Raw genomic sequence first — 15,966 nt, 5'->3', positions numbered from 1 at the left:
GTGAGAAACCCCTGGCTGTGTAAAGAGCCAATACACCACATCCTAAACGCAGAGTACAGAGCACCAGGATGAAGCATGGTCCATACTGAGTGGGGTACAAATTTCCACCAAAACCGTGAATTGCACAAAAATGTAGAAGAGTGAAATTGGGGGTTTTGGGGATAAAAGAAGCTAAAAAGGATCCGGTCAACTTTCCTATGTGGGTGTTCATTTTATATTTTACAGGCAATGTTCCTTTAAAAGCCAGCACCTGGAAATCCCATTAGATGTGCGTATAAAATCCCCCATGATTAATAGTATATGAGGCTAGGCTGGGTTGAGGGGTACCAACATGTGGACCGCAGGACTCCTCCTCTGCAAGCTCATGTTACACTCCATATACTTGCTACTCTTTCCCACCTAAGCGTTTGAAAAGGAGGAGGGATCGCTTGTCAGGAATGTCTCAGAACTGTGAAAAGAGCATGTAGAGCTGAGAGTGGATGTAGTGGGTCAGGCTGAAAGCTGAATGAGAGAGTGTGTGAGCTGATGTTTTACACCAGACTAACGGACAGGCAGTCTGCTTTCGAACTTCTGCTTATTGATTTGCAAAGGTGGACTTTGAGGCGTTGATGTGCACATGCTGAAGTGGATATTTCCCACGTTGACTTGCACCAGACTCAAAAAGCTGCATCTCTGAGGACAACTACTCTGTGCTCTGTGCTCTTCAGCATGGATCAGCCAGCCAGCAGTTGCATGCGGAACCCTCACACGGGCAGCGCTCTGTGGGGATGCATCAGGAGCCCCCATTCAGGAGGGCCTGGAGCCGGGCTGCAGCCCTACCAGCAGGCCCCATTTGCCCTGCACCAGAAGCACGATTTCCTGGCCTACACAGACTTCTCCCTGGTGTCGACGCCGCACGCTTACCCTCGTGAGGACAGACTGTATCCGGAGGCACATGGTGGGTACCAGCGGACGGAGTGGCAGTTCTCTCATTGTGAACCCAGAGGCAGAGGGCAGGAGCCGTGCCAGGGGGCGGCAGAGGCGGTGGGATCTGAATTGGACAGTGCAGGGGGAGACAGGCTGCCTGGAGCAGTCACAGCATGTCTTGAGGGAGAATACTCTCCTCAAAGTGTGCCAGCGGTTGACACAGAGAAAAAAAGCTCTAAGCGGAAAAGAGAAATCACAGGTGAGTCATTTAGGCAAGAGTGAATGAGATATGAGGCAATGGCTGGAGTGATTCACGCCGAATCATGTGGACTTTCTCATTTGCTGCCTGCTCAGAAATTGTAGCGCTTTATGTAAAACATTGAACTTAGCATCAGTTGTGTACAAAATTAAGTGTAAGGATTGTTTGTGTTAACAAACACACATTCACTTTGGTTATAATGATAGAGGTCTGTCTTTATCCAAAATTGAAAAATTCTGTGATCATTTACTCATCATTTTAAACCTGGATGGCTTTCTATTTTCTTTTAAAAAAAAAAAAATTGTCACAAGTTTTTTTCTATGCAATGTAAGTCAGTGGGGTCCAAAACAACACTCGAACCCAATGACTTTCATTGTATGGGAAAAAACACTTTTCCTTTTTTGTTTCACCGAATAATGAATTATATACCAACATTTTCATTTTCAGTTTAACTAAGGAAGTAATAGATTTTACTCTAGATATTCTATTTAAAACTCCTGAAAGATGACCGATAACACATTATTTTGTGAATATTATTCGGCAGTTGTTTCCTTCTATTGTAGGAGGCTCTTAGGTAAAATTCAGCTTTAAAGTGTTTGCTATTGTTTTCGAATTACCTTTCTGTCAGTTTTGACATTCAGTAACATCTGTCACACTTTCTCAACACAGATCTGATTTTCTAAAATATTGTGATTCAAATGAAAGATATAAAAGATCTAAAATGGAAATATCAACCAAAGAATCAGATTTTGTCGTCATGGACTGTATATGAATAAGTGGATATATGTGTTATGAATCTCTTCATGTCTAACATACCGGACATCCAAAAGAAACAATGTTCAAAAATGAAGCCAGCATCTTGTGTCCAGTATCAGTAGATTTATTATTATTATTAAAATTACCTTTACAGCACCCCGATAGTATTCTCTGAATCAAAATGTAATGTTTTCCAAGTTCATACTCAACATTTTCATATCTAAATAAATGTAGGTTTTGATGAGTCCTACAGTTTCTGGCTAATGATATCCATATCTACATAACTTTTGTAATGAACGCTCTCCATATTTCCATGCTATTCTGAGAGGAGGAAAAGTGAACCTCAGTGTTTGTGGCACATCTGGTGCATTAATTTAATCTCTCAGCCGTTCTGTGGAAACTGAGACCGCTTTTCTGGAATCGGGGAAAATTTCTTGAAGATAAATACATTTCTCCATTAGGACTTTGTATAGCATTGGCCAAAACAGCAAGACAATATTCGTTATGAGTGGCATTTAAAAATGATTAGCTCAATCCATATCCCATGCCTTCTGCTACAACAATGCATCCAGGCCTCATATAGTCTAATATTGGGAATAAATATACCCTTTCCTTCTCTAAGTTACCTTAATGTAACCCTACATCACTTGCGGTCGAAACAAGCCAGACCACGTCTGTAATATAGCTTGCCTGTGATCCCACATCTGCATTCTTATCCATTGACATTTTCCTGTCGTTAAGCAGTAACAGGATCTCCACAGAACACACTCTCCATTTGACTGGAGAGATATTCACCATCATGAAAATATTCATCACCGTGCTTGAAGTTTAAGCGTCCATTAACATGTGGGTAGATGTTAGTGTACATAATACAATGAAGGTGTGAAACTTTTGGCAAGGAAATGATAATCAAATCTGGTAGTGATTATGTTTTCACCAATTATTTTTATTTTATTTTTTACCTGAAATGACATGCAGTGATTGCATGAAATTGTAAACAGATGTGATATTCGCTTCCAAAATGAATTCTGAATCACGAAGGATGTGCTCATCATTTTTCTTTCTCTTACATCACAGGTCTGCAGTTTATTTCAGTTTAGAGAAGTAAAATTGTCATAGAAAATAAGTCAATAACATGAATTGAGACAATAGAAGAAACTTTTATCAAAATTTGGAGTGAAAAGAAATTTTATTTAAATATACCGTATATATATATGATGTTCTATGTGTGTTTGTGAGTAAATATATTTGTTCTGTTCTTCGGTAAGTTGTCTTTTAAAGATGATTAGTATGTGTTGAATATGTTGTCTAACACATTTATAGACAGTCATTTTGACTGTTCGTCTTTGTTTTGGTAACTGACAATAACTGGCATAAAATGAAGCTTGTCAATTAATCTTAACTTCATTTGGTCAAATTACTGTAGTACTTGAGTGCCTTCTATAATGCCAAATGCCCACCAAACACCCCAGCTAGATTTCAGCTAGACCCATCCGAGCCTTTGTTCTTTTGTAAGCGGATTTAACAATGTTCCGGTGCATTCCTTGCTAACTTGAGTCCTCTGTGGTCAGTTGTGGCCCCGACAACCCCCAAACTCCCGGCATACTTTTACTGGGGCTCAAATACCCTGTGATCTGAACTGAGCCCAGTGCAAATGTGTGCCCTGTGTGGCCCACAAAACGCCTTGTAACCATGTTTTAACGCAGACACAGTTTTAAACTTAACATGCATGAAAACACACGCCGCTCCTGGGGGAGCTGAACTTCAGTGTTGCATTTAAGTTTATAATTTTTTAAAGGGATAGTTGAAAATTCTGTTATCATTTACTCAACCTCATGTCATTCCAAACATGCATGACTTTCTTTTTTTCTGTGGAACAAAAAAGAAGAAATTTTGATATGTTTTGACAAATGTGCCTATTGACAATGACTATCGTCAAAAGGGTCCAAAACTACATTAGACCCACAAAATATCTTCTTATGTGTTCTACTGAGTAAAGTCTGGTGAGCTGTTCTTTTAAATAAACCTGTTTAATACATGTTTGCTTTAAAATATGATTTAACCAACCCAATATCACGGCAATTCGTAAATTTTTCACCAGGTGGCTTATTCGTACAAATTCGTACGACCACACTCGTACAAATTCATACGATTGTTGCCAAATCGTACGTATTTTACGAATGACCTACACCTAACCCCGCCCCTAAACCTAACCGTCCCTGGGGTCATATAAAATTGTACGAGTGAGGTCGTACAAATTCGTACGAATAAGGCACTTGTAAAATACGTACGAATTGGTCGTGAGATAGCGTTGGATTTAACTGTCTCAGATCACAAAACGGATCCTAACTAGTCTCTTTTTCCTTTGTATCCTCTAGATATTCAGGACTCAAGCTTCAAAGCAGACTCGAACTGCAAAGCCAGAAAGGAACGTACTGCCTTTACCAAGGAGCAACTCCGGGAGCTGGAAGCCGAGTTCACCCACCATAACTACTTGACCCGCCTGCGCCGCTACGAGATCGCTGTCAACCTTGACCTCACTGAGAGACAGGTACAAAAGATACTTCAGCTCATGCTAGTGGTATTTTTGGCTGAAAACAGTGAAGAAAACACTCATCCATCAAGTCTAAATGAGTCTGTGTGAAATATTATTGACAATACCGAAGCAGAGCCGTCATCCCATCAATCCCTGACTTCGCCCTTCAGCGATTTCGGACTAAGGTCTTTTTTTCTTAGGCTCAGACCACACTTAGCTTGGTCCTTGATGATTTTCCCAGGCCTGAGTCACAAGCATATGCCAGATCCCAGCACAACCCTGGGCTTCTCCCAAATCCCTTTGCAACTCTTTCTCCACTTTTTCTGACGCATCCTACATATCTTGGTCGTCTGCCACCCTTTGCTTTCAAAATGAGTGGCAGACAGATTCAGTCAAGAAGGAGCATGTAAAAATAGTGTGGGAACAGATGGCCCATGTTCCTGTGTTTCCACAGGGAGCGAGGGATGCACAGGGGTCACAGACTTGCGTTCCTCAGAGCTTAGCCGTCAAAAACAATGTCACAAATCTCTCGATTTGCTGGCTGCAGAATTATTTCGAATCACTCAAGAGAGTGTGTATTAATTCTCAACTTCATTTCCAGACAGTTTTAATGCATCATCATTTTTATTCACAGGTGAAAGTGTGGTTTCAAAACAGACGTATGAAGTGGAAGAGAGTGAAAGGAGGACAGCCTGCATCTCCTCACGACCTTGAAGCAGATGAGATGGACTCCGCTGCATCGCCCAGCTCTGAGTAAAGCTCCGATCTAGACATTTTCTCATATTTACGGTCACCCAACTCACCCAGGCCATACACACAGTGTCCAATTTTTCACTAGTCCTTCCACGTATCACGTTACACTGCTTCATGGACAAAAGCTTTCGTGCTTCCTGTTGCTCTTTTCGCTCAGATGACTAATTATCAACAGAGCATCAACGGCTTGGAAACACCATCCACTCTCAGTCCACGTTTCACTTTCATTCGTAAACAGATCGAGTGAAATCAGAGGCATATAAAAACACAATTACTCATGTGTAAAAACAATTTATATTAACTGTTCATGCCCTGGTTTAATAGCTTTGACCTCCAGCCGTGACGGCATGATGTAGGTCTTTCCCACTGTGGTGATGGTGCCTGAACCCTGATCAAAAACACCTGTAAAGCTCCACAGAATGACTAGACAGTCGGTCTCAGGATCACACCAAACCACCAAAGCATCGATATCATATCTTCATTTCCTCCCTAAACTGTGTTGTCAGGTTGATCATTGAACAAAGCGTTTCCCTTGTTGGAATTTTTTTTTGTACTTCTCTTTTTATATGAAATTAATAAAACACAGATCTTGCATAAAAATGAGAGAGAAAAAATAAATAAACAGTTTGAAAACAGAAAAAAAACTAACTGTGATTATTTGTTCTTCTGGTCTCATTTGAATGTTCTGATTTGAAAGGATAAATGGTGTGTATCAGGATTTACACACCATCATGTATTTCCAGACTTTTTTATTCTCAAAAGACAAAGAAGAAGAATTTTTCAGCTGTTTTCACTTGTAAAATAAATGTCTTAAATTGTCTGGTCAAAAGTAGTTCTTCACACAGAAGAGAAAGAGGAATTTAAGTGATGACATGAGAGAGAGTGAATAAAACAGAATTTTCATTTTTCGGGTGAACTATGCTTTTAAGCATAATAATAATCTTCCCAAAAGCTCTCAAAGCTCTGGTGAAAGTGCAATACTTTGGATCAACTCCACTCTTGGCTCCAAAGTTTTGACAGAAGCCCTTGGATGGGCCCGAAAATCGATTTCAACCAGAAATTAGACCGTCCCACGTGTGGGCGATTCGCACCAGAAGTCTGGACAGAATATATAGAATAATAGGTGGGTAGGAGTGAAAAGATGACTTCTCAAGTACAGGATGTTGCTGTAGCAGGTAGCCAGTCATCCAATTTCCTGCTTTCGCAAAGAAAACAGTGGTAAAGCATCCAGGGTCCAGGCACTCACAATGGCGGGCCTATACTCTGGCTGGCCGACAGGCCAAACAAAGACAGGAGAGGTGAGTGGCCTGTGAGGTGGACCGGCGCAGGAATCATTCCAAACACACCCATGATGGGGTTAAGACCCTCTGTGCTGCTGACCTTCTGCCATCTCGGTTTACTTTCCACCATTACATGCACTATTATTGCTTTTTTAGTAATGACTATGAAAATAAGCCATGCGTATAAACTTAATTATGATATTAGAGCCCCTAATAAAAGCACACTACATTGGTCCATTTACACATGTGTTACTAAGTTTACTAAAATAAACAACAGTAGGGGATTTATTCCTGAAGACACATTCGCATACACACTATTTCAACAGAACTGTACCGGTTTGTTTCATTTTGGCCCCCAGAAAATAGCATGTTGAGTAATGTGATCTTGAGTACTAGCACTCGTTTGCCCAGTGACTTCATTTAGATGAGGATTCTCTTGGGGTAAAATGGAGAGAGGAAACGAGAGAAAAAAAGACAGATTGAAGACAGGTCTGGTCTACTGGACAGGATGAATGCTCACAGCTCAGACTAACAGTTAACAAAAAAAAAACAAAAAAAAAAACAAGACAAAGTAGGGCAGTCTCATCATTCTATGGCTGAGCTCTCGATTACGAATGTAGATTTCAGTTTTAAAGTAGCTCTTGACTGTAAGTTTTTTTTTATTATTTGTCCTTTATTATAAAAACAAGAAAAAATATTTGTTTGGCTATGCATCAAGAGGTTTAGCCTACAATGCAACTGCATTTCATATTGATAAGATACAATAAATATGGTAAAAACACATTAAGAGGCTGGTGATGTTTGGTGTTTTGTGGGGTGGGTGGGGGTGTGATGGATAGCCGGAGGTGTGCAGGTCAGATCTATGAGCCGGCTGCAGAATTAAAGCGTGGCTCACAGGCCTTGCTTCAGTGCTGCGGTCCATCTGTACGGTGTGATTGTTTACAGAGGCAACACTTCACTCTCACATCAAAGCTTCATGACCCTTCACACAGCTCAGCTATGCAACCTTAAACTACAAACTACATTTTTGATAACTACACTTTTTTACTAGTAACTTTTTTTTATATAGGAAAAGCAATTTATTTATAAAAGCATGAGCAAGACGAAAATAGAATTAAACATATGCTTTCTAACTTCTAGGCTAGATGAAAATTACACAATATTATTAACTTCTGGTTTACAAAATAAAAGTCAGTACTATAATCAATCTATTTTTGTCCAGTATAAAATTAATTATGAAATTAATAAATTCTTCTATAAGACTTCTTTTTTTATTTTTATAATTTTCAATTATTTATTTGGTTATTTGTGCTATTACATATATTAGACACATTGTAACAATAAAAATGCCTTTCATGACATTAATAAATTCTTCCATAGTAGGTTCTTTTTAAAAATTATTTTTATTAATTATTTATTTCATACACAAATCTAATTTATTTATTTACTCATTTCTTTTGTTGTTTATGCTGTTAGAGCCATTATACCTCAGAAACCTTTCATGACACCAATGCATTATTCCATAGTAAGTATAATTGTTTTTATTAATTTGGATCATAATCTTTTTGTACTGATCTTTTTGTAATAGGAATATGTTTTTACAAGAAATTACTATTTCACTTATTCTACTTTAACATTTTATTTGTAATTGAATGTCTTACTTTTTTTTTATTGTTTGCAAAATATATGAGCTTTCATTACAGAGCAGTACAGAGACAGTAACATAATACAACTAGTCTGCAATTTTTCTCTGACAACCATTTCTACACTATTGTCCTATATGAGAACCTGCAAATTTACTCTAGTTTCTGTCTACACAGAACTGTCTGATATTTGCTCCCTTGTCTTGGGAAGAAACTGCTGGGAAGGAAGGGAGGAAAAAAAACAGAGGAAATGTGTGATAGCTTCCGCACATCCTCCCAAGACAGTACTTCCACTAGGAAAAAGTAGAAGAAAAATGCACGTGTATTGCCTGTTCAGGTGTGTGTACATGTGCATATGTGTGTGTGAGAATCTTTTGAAACAGCTTCTATTTAGAGGATGTGGTCAGCGAAGATACGCGCCCCCCAAAAGTCCCTGTAATGATTAGTGATCCCCTCAGGACAAGTAAATCTCACAGTTTCATTGCACAATCATTCAAGATCCAGAGACATGCAGTGCAGATCTAAATTATGCAGGACTTCCTCCCATGTTCCTTTGACAGCTCTTATAACCTGAAGTAGAGAGGAGATTTTATTTGAATATACTAAAAACAAATTCTTTGTTGTTTGTTAGTAGTTTGGACTGACCATTTACTATATCTCACAGCAGGAAAGAGACAGGACAGGACCTGGCCACAGCGCCCCATGAATAATCTAAAATGGAACATAAAAATCACTGCTTGACCCATTTGTAGAAAAAGTTAAATTGGGAAACCGTTACGTTAAAAGCAGAATATTTCTGAGTATAATCTACCATCTTAGTCTAAGTAAGCTCTGGCAATTGCAAATTGCAAAAAAATAAAATAATATAAAAATTAAAGCTTTGTTCAGGTCACATACAAAAAGCTATGTTGAGAAAAAAAAAAAAAAAATTATATATATATATATATATATATATATATATATATATATAATTTAAATTATTTATTAAAATATATTTTAATTTAACGATCCTTCAGTAACAAATAACCATGAGCACATGGCAGCCCATATAGTGGAGAACCCCAGTAGCTATCCATCAGCTGCGCTGTTTCAGTCTACCTCCTCCTGTCTCTCTCTCAGAGGTGTATCAGACACCAGACAGTCCTTACCAAACAAAAGAAGTCTTGTCTGATAGTTTCATCTGATCCTGTATCTGCCACAGCAGTTTAATACCCAATACAATTGATCCTGGCAGCTGAAGGTGCTGCCCCTGTGAGACCCCCGACTCAGTGAACCACAACCATCAGGATCTGCTACACCGAACAATAGACCCTCTTACTATAACACAGACATATGATCAATAAAAAGTTATTACCTCATTTTTATGGTCTGCAATAAAAGATGAGGGATCAACTGGTAGATATTTTGAGAGGCTCATAGATTAAGAGACATAGTATACATGTGTTTCAACATTCCCCAGATTCCTCCTTAAAATCACTGCTATTTTATTTTATATCTGGTGCTTTTATATTCACAAACCCATTCAGGTCAAAACGATATATATATATATATATATATATATATATATATATATATATATATATATATATATATATATATATATATATATATATATATATACACATTATTTATACAATGCTATTTTATTATATTTCCTTTTTCAATTTTAAACATTTGCATTATATTTTGCATCATTAAGTATTATATTTTTGTCTTATTATTGGAATCTATCTAAGAGAATGTCTGTTTGTCACTTAATTGATTAATGAAAATATCTTCAGTGGCTCCTTTTAGGTAGTAAGAACACTATTTTTTGAATCAAAAGAAATTCCAGATATTTACAGATGCACATTCTGGAAAAGAGCGAGTGTAGCAGATAGAAAACAGTTTCAAGATAGATAGATAGATAGATAGATAGATAGATAAACCCTTGTTTGTATAAAAGCTTGAACTGAAACTTGATTGTGTACACTGTTAAAAATCGCTGTAAAAAAACGGCCACATTTCGACAGTAAAATACTGTTTTTCATTTAAACAGTGCATTCTGGGTAATATTCATCGTTTTCGAGAAGTAGCCTGCTGCTATATATCGTAAAATAACAACGTTCAAATTCGACACTCAGCGGCTGTGTTTCAAATCACACCCTACACCCTCATTCACTATTCCCTACATGAGTTTACTAATATAGTCCACCTGACAGAGAATGAACACTAATGAGTGAATGAGACAATGATCAACAGCTGCTGTTAATGAGTAGAATCACTGAAGAAAAAAAAAAAACATAACAAGACAAACACATGAAATACAACTGACTTCAGCCACAGCCTTAGATGAAATCAACTGAAGATTTAAACGATCAACAAACAGCTTCACCAACTTCACACATTACTAACCAGACTGACTTTATTTCTGTCAGATCAGAGAACAGAGATCAAAAGATCTTATTGAGAATTAAAGAGATTTAGATGATAATGTTACTGTTTCGTTTAGCGTCACCATTGTGGAGATCAGTGTTTGCTTTTGTTGGGCTCCTGACCATTGACTTTTACACTTTACATTTTGTTTTATTGCTGCATTTGTATCTTTATGATGCATCTGTTACAGCAGTATTAATTTTGATAGTCAAGTGATTATGGTTGTTTCTAACAGGCATGATCTACTAGACTGACTTAAAGTGTTGCTATAATAATCAAATATTAATTTGGTGTTGAAATATTTGAGTGAATGACACTTCAATTTAGTAAGATTGAAAAGTAGTGTGATAACCAGTATTTATGGATTTAACGACTAGTTTTAGTTAAAAAGTATTTCGGGCAGCAGTCCCCACAACACTCAAAGAGAGAAATCAACAATCAGCATATGAATCTCAACAATGGTGACAATCAAAAGGTTCATGATGCAATGCATGCTGGGTACCAGCACAGGATAAAACTCATCCATGATTCCCAGCATGCATTGCGGCATGAATAAATTATGCCCCTGAATTGTTCACTTATTTTCTTGAATTCTTATGTGCTTATAATTTTGCATTTGTTTTAAGTTTTAGTAGCATGTGTTGTGATGTTCAGAAATGATCTGTTCATTTATTTTGTGGATTGTCACCATTGTTGTGATTCATACGCTGATTCTTGATATTTCTGTCTAAATTTCAGCAAAGGTTTTTTTTTATTTATTATGAGTGACATTTTCTTAACAGTCTTTCATAACTTATGGCTCAGCAGTGTTCCTTCTCATGCTGTAGTATCAATATTCAATAAGAGAAGAGATACGGGATTAGATCAGAAATAATAGTATTTGTTCTTGCCAATCTATAAACAACAATATCAGATTTTTTTTCTTCTGTGTACTTTTGTTTTGCTATAACAGGTTCCAAAGGCGCATTGTTACAGCATGAAAAAAAAAAAAAAAAAAACCTTAGTTGTTGAAAAGTCACGTTCAAGATCCCAACTAAAGTAAACACTGATCTCCATCATGGTAGTGAAAAAAACACCTAAACCTATTTAACTCTCCATAAGTTCTTCTGTAGACATCTGACAGAAATAAAGTCAGTCTGGTTAGTAATGTGAATCTGGTGAAGCTGTTTTATGAGTTGTTTAATCAGATCTTGAGAGATTTGATGTATTCTTTTATTCAGTTGATTTCATCTAAGGCTGTGGCTGAAGTCATTTGTAGTTCTTGTGTTTCTCTTTCCTTCAGTGATTCTGCAGGTGTTTATCACTAATGCTCAATCATCAATTAATCACCGAATTATCTCATTAACTTCACTGATTCAGTGTTACTCTAACACTCTGTAGTGTGCACACATTAAAAGTGTTCATTTAAAACTGAGGATTTTCTTGTGGGGTTTAAAGGGTTAAAGATTTAAGATGAAGAAAAAACAGAATGAAACATAATTTAACAGTAATAAACTGTAATTAATTTACAGGAAACAAACTGTAGAAAAACAGTTATTTACTGGCACCCCTGCTGCCAGTAAATAACTGTTTTTCTACTGTTTCTTGCCGTAAATTAATGGTTGCCAGCAAAAAAAAGTGTTTTTCTACAGTTTTTTGCCGTCAAGTCAAGGAAAAACAGTAATATACTGTAAAATGTAAACGTCAGATTTACCAAATGAAAAATAAGTTAATTTAACTAAAATATTTGTGAACATCCATAGAAAAAATATTAGGCAAAGTCATACACTGATAATGAGAGTAAATACTGAACTTGACTGTATTAATGTGTGTTTGCACAAGAGAGATCGTTTAGTTTAATGTAGTTTTGTTATTCACCATTGTGCTGTAGAGTAGAGCCGGTGCTTCAGTCAATGATGAGCCACAAATTCTGATTTTCTGCTGCTTTATATAAAGGCAGTAAATGTGGAGTCGCTGATACAGTGGTGATCTCTGTGTTAAGTACTTCAGCACATACATGTGTAATACAGCTGACAATGAGCTGCAGTGATTTGAGTAAAAGTCATGTATTTAGTTACTTTATTACTGCACATTAAGTGTAAGAAATATTCCTTCTCAGTGGACTCAAATGAAATAAGTTCATAGTACTAACATCGTAGGAATGCTAGTTTTAAAAATCTCAAACTGTTTGAAGCAGTGGGAGTGGAGTTAATTTCCATGGTAGAATTTACGGTAAAATACTGTTAAAAAATAAGAGTGGTAAATTAATGGTTAAGAGCTGTAAATTAACAGTACTTTACTGGCGCCCCTGCTGCCAGAAAATTACTGTTATTTAACGGCAAAAATTTTTACAGTGTAGTGTCCGATGTGAGCATGTGTGTCTGTGTAAATGGGCACAGGAGGACCTTTTTCAGGGTCGGCTCACTCAACATCACTCAGCTCGCTAAAACGATGGGAACACTTTGGGTAGGGGAAGTAAGCTTCATGCAAGAGCTCCATTTACAAATAAAGCCACAGGAGCTTTATACATATACATATACATCTTGGATGGCCTAAAGGTGAGTACTTATTTTTAACATAATTTATTTTAGATTTTTTTTCCCTCAGGAAACTATACTAAATATCTTATGTCATTTTGCATCTAGTAAATTAATCTTGATTTAAGAAACGTTTAGATATATTTTGACTAGAAACAAGACAAAAAAACTGCGGGCCCTATTTCAACGTTCTAAACGCAAAGTGTTAAGCGCACGGTGCACATGCACTCAGGGTGTGTCCAAATCCACTTTTGCTATTTTAATGACGGAAAACCGGTTGGTGCGCCCAGGCACATGGTCTTAACGGGTTGACCTTATTCTCTTAATGAGTAATGGGTGTTTTTTTGGGCATAATGTGCAATAAACCAATCAGAGTCTCATCTTCCATTCTCTTTAAGAGCCAGTTGCACTCGTGCCATGTCGGATTTGCTATTTACACTATTTGCTTGCTATTTGGCAAGCGCAAAGACAGAACGCGTCTCCGAGTTTGAACCATAGCTGTTCGTGTGCGAGCAAATAGCCTAATTCTGATACATGCGATGACATATATATATATATATATATATATATATATATATATATAGCCTACAAAAAAAATCTTATGCATTGCAATCCTTTAATTTTTAATATTTGTCATGTTTGTGTGCTGCTGTGTGTCCCTGTGATTAATAAGCAGTGTACGCTCTTTAAATAACAAAGAAAAAACATTGTGCCAGACTTTAGACCAGGATTGAGCTGGTCTATGGCGCAGTCTTTTTTCAGCTCCTTAAATTTCATTGGGCCAGCAATGCGCCTGAACACACCTCTTTTTTAGACCAGCACGCCCATGGGTGCAAAAATGAGCACAAATGCATTTGCTAATTAAACGACGTGGCGCTGGACGGGAAAATGCGAACAGCGCTGGAATCAAACTAGCAAACACACTTGCGCTTATTGTTATAACGTTGTTGTTATAACGTTATTGTTGCTCCTCTATGCCCTGTCTTTCTGAAATACATACATTTTTACAAAGCTCATCATTCTGAAAACTGAGGTGTACGCTGATTGGCCAGCTATCCAGTGTGTTGTGATTGGCTGAATACCTCAAGCCGTGTGACGGAAATGTTAAGCACCTAAACACTGTGATGGTGTCTCCCGGCATGACGAGACAAAACCAATAAAACCCATTACAAACGAGGCATTTGTTGCATCCAGCAGGGACATACTTACTGGTTATTATAATAACTTATACTTTGTTTTTACGCGTTGTGTTGCATATCATATCGCATAAAACCATGTCTGCATTTCGGATTAATGACAAACAACAAGTGATACTCTACATTACTTAAAACTCACATTTGAATCATCATTGGAAAATACTTTAAATAGGACACATGTGACGACCCCAGGCTTGACTCCCCGGTCCGATCCGGCGATCCAAAGAGCGAAGTTGATGTATTTCCTCAGTGACCAGATTAGCACAGATCATCTTTAGGCATGATGAAGCGCATATCATCCTCTTTTAAAAAGCCAAACAAAGTATTTTCGCTTTCACAACATAACACAGCATCTCTACAACATGGCGGTGCAGCAACAACAATACTACAGTGAGAATAAAAGTTATTCCTTTCTGAGAACTTTTGGGCGGTCTTATGCAAATCTTCCCACACAATGACGTTGTGGCGGCGTGTTTAAACGAGGTGTTTTAGGAGAGCGTGGATAACTCTTAACTTACATAAAGAATATCTCTTTGGATTTAAGACTTTACTCTTTACAACTTTACAGATCTTCTTCATGCACCAAGAGCTCGTAAAACTCCAAAGAGAAAGAAAAAACTGAAATCGCATCATACGACCCCTTTAACATCTATCGATATATTAAAAATAATAAATTTGTATACTAAAACAATTTACTAAAACAAAATACTAGAACTGACTTTGCAGGTGCATTACTATACAGATTTTAAATATAGGCTTTATTTGTCTGACTGCATGGTTACTTGCTATTTTGTACAAACAGCTTTCCTCTTCTGCTTTCAAGAGTTGGCTTGACTTGGAGATTGTAGCCTTTTTGAAGTATTAAAGAATGTGAATTATATACTTCATCTGCTCAACACACTTCCCTATTTTCCCCTCTTCTAACCACCCCCACACTCAGACTCCATCTCCCATAAGGCCATGGGCGGGGGGCTGGGGGTGGCGATGGCTTGAGCTGTGGCGTGACAGGCTGGGATTTCTGGAGTCTTAACACTGTCTTTCATCAGCATGGTGCTCCTGGGCCCGGAGTTGGGTTTCAGTCCGAGTCTGTGTCTGCGGCACGTGGGAGGAGGATTTCTTACACATGGATCCCGTTCCCACCGAACAATGAAAGTCCTGTCGGTTCGTGCTCCCTCACAGGGATGGTATGGCTGTGATGTCACAGCACATGAGCCCACCCATTCTTCACAAGCTAAATCCCAGACATGCATACACCAGCAGCACCGCCGCACTGAGCTGGCTCTAATTAACACCTGCTTTCACGAGCATGTTCCCCCCTGGCCAGGGTAAGCTGTTTGGTCTGGGCAGGATTAGCGTGTGAGCGGCGGTAATGCAAGGCCTGTGTGTCTCGCTCACGTCTGTTGGATACTGAGCTGCACGGAGCAGACAAACAAAGCTCAAGTTTTAGACACGAGTGGCTGGAACTGTCCCTTTGGGGGCAACCTTCTTGGCCTGCTGCCTACCAGTTACTGACCGTGCCAACAAGCTGGCTACAACCACAATCCAGTTCTTTTATGAAAGAATTATCCTTTTTAATGAGGATTAGACTTTCCATATGTTTTTGTTTTCATTTTATTCCATTTGAACTGTATCATTAATGTTGAAACAACATTTGCATCATGCTACACATATATACACTACATTCCAAACCTAATGTAAGACCATTT

At 37.9% G+C, this 15,966-nt stretch overlaps 1 protein-coding gene across 1 annotated transcript; it reads left to right on the top strand.

The window, feature by feature from the left end:
* The first annotated feature begins 403 nt into the window (after positions 1–403).
* On the top strand, positions 404–5,864 carry LOC113111507 (homeobox protein MOX-1-like). The gene is made up of 3 exons (XM_026276283.1): positions 404–1,165; positions 4,300–4,472; positions 5,092–5,864. Exons 1-3 carry the CDS (start codon positions 709–711, stop codon positions 5,212–5,214), a joined length of 753 nt encoding a protein of 250 aa, XP_026132068.1. The 5' UTR covers positions 404–708; the 3' UTR covers positions 5,215–5,864.
* The last annotated feature ends 10,102 nt before the right edge of the window (positions 5,865–15,966 follow it).

Source organism: Carassius auratus, chromosome 12 (assembly GCF_003368295.1).
Source record: "Carassius auratus strain Wakin chromosome 12, ASM336829v1, whole genome shotgun sequence".
Lineage (NCBI taxonomy): Eukaryota > Metazoa > Chordata > Actinopteri > Cypriniformes > Cyprinidae > Carassius > Carassius auratus.
This window is presented reverse-complemented; position numbering and strand designations above follow the sequence as displayed.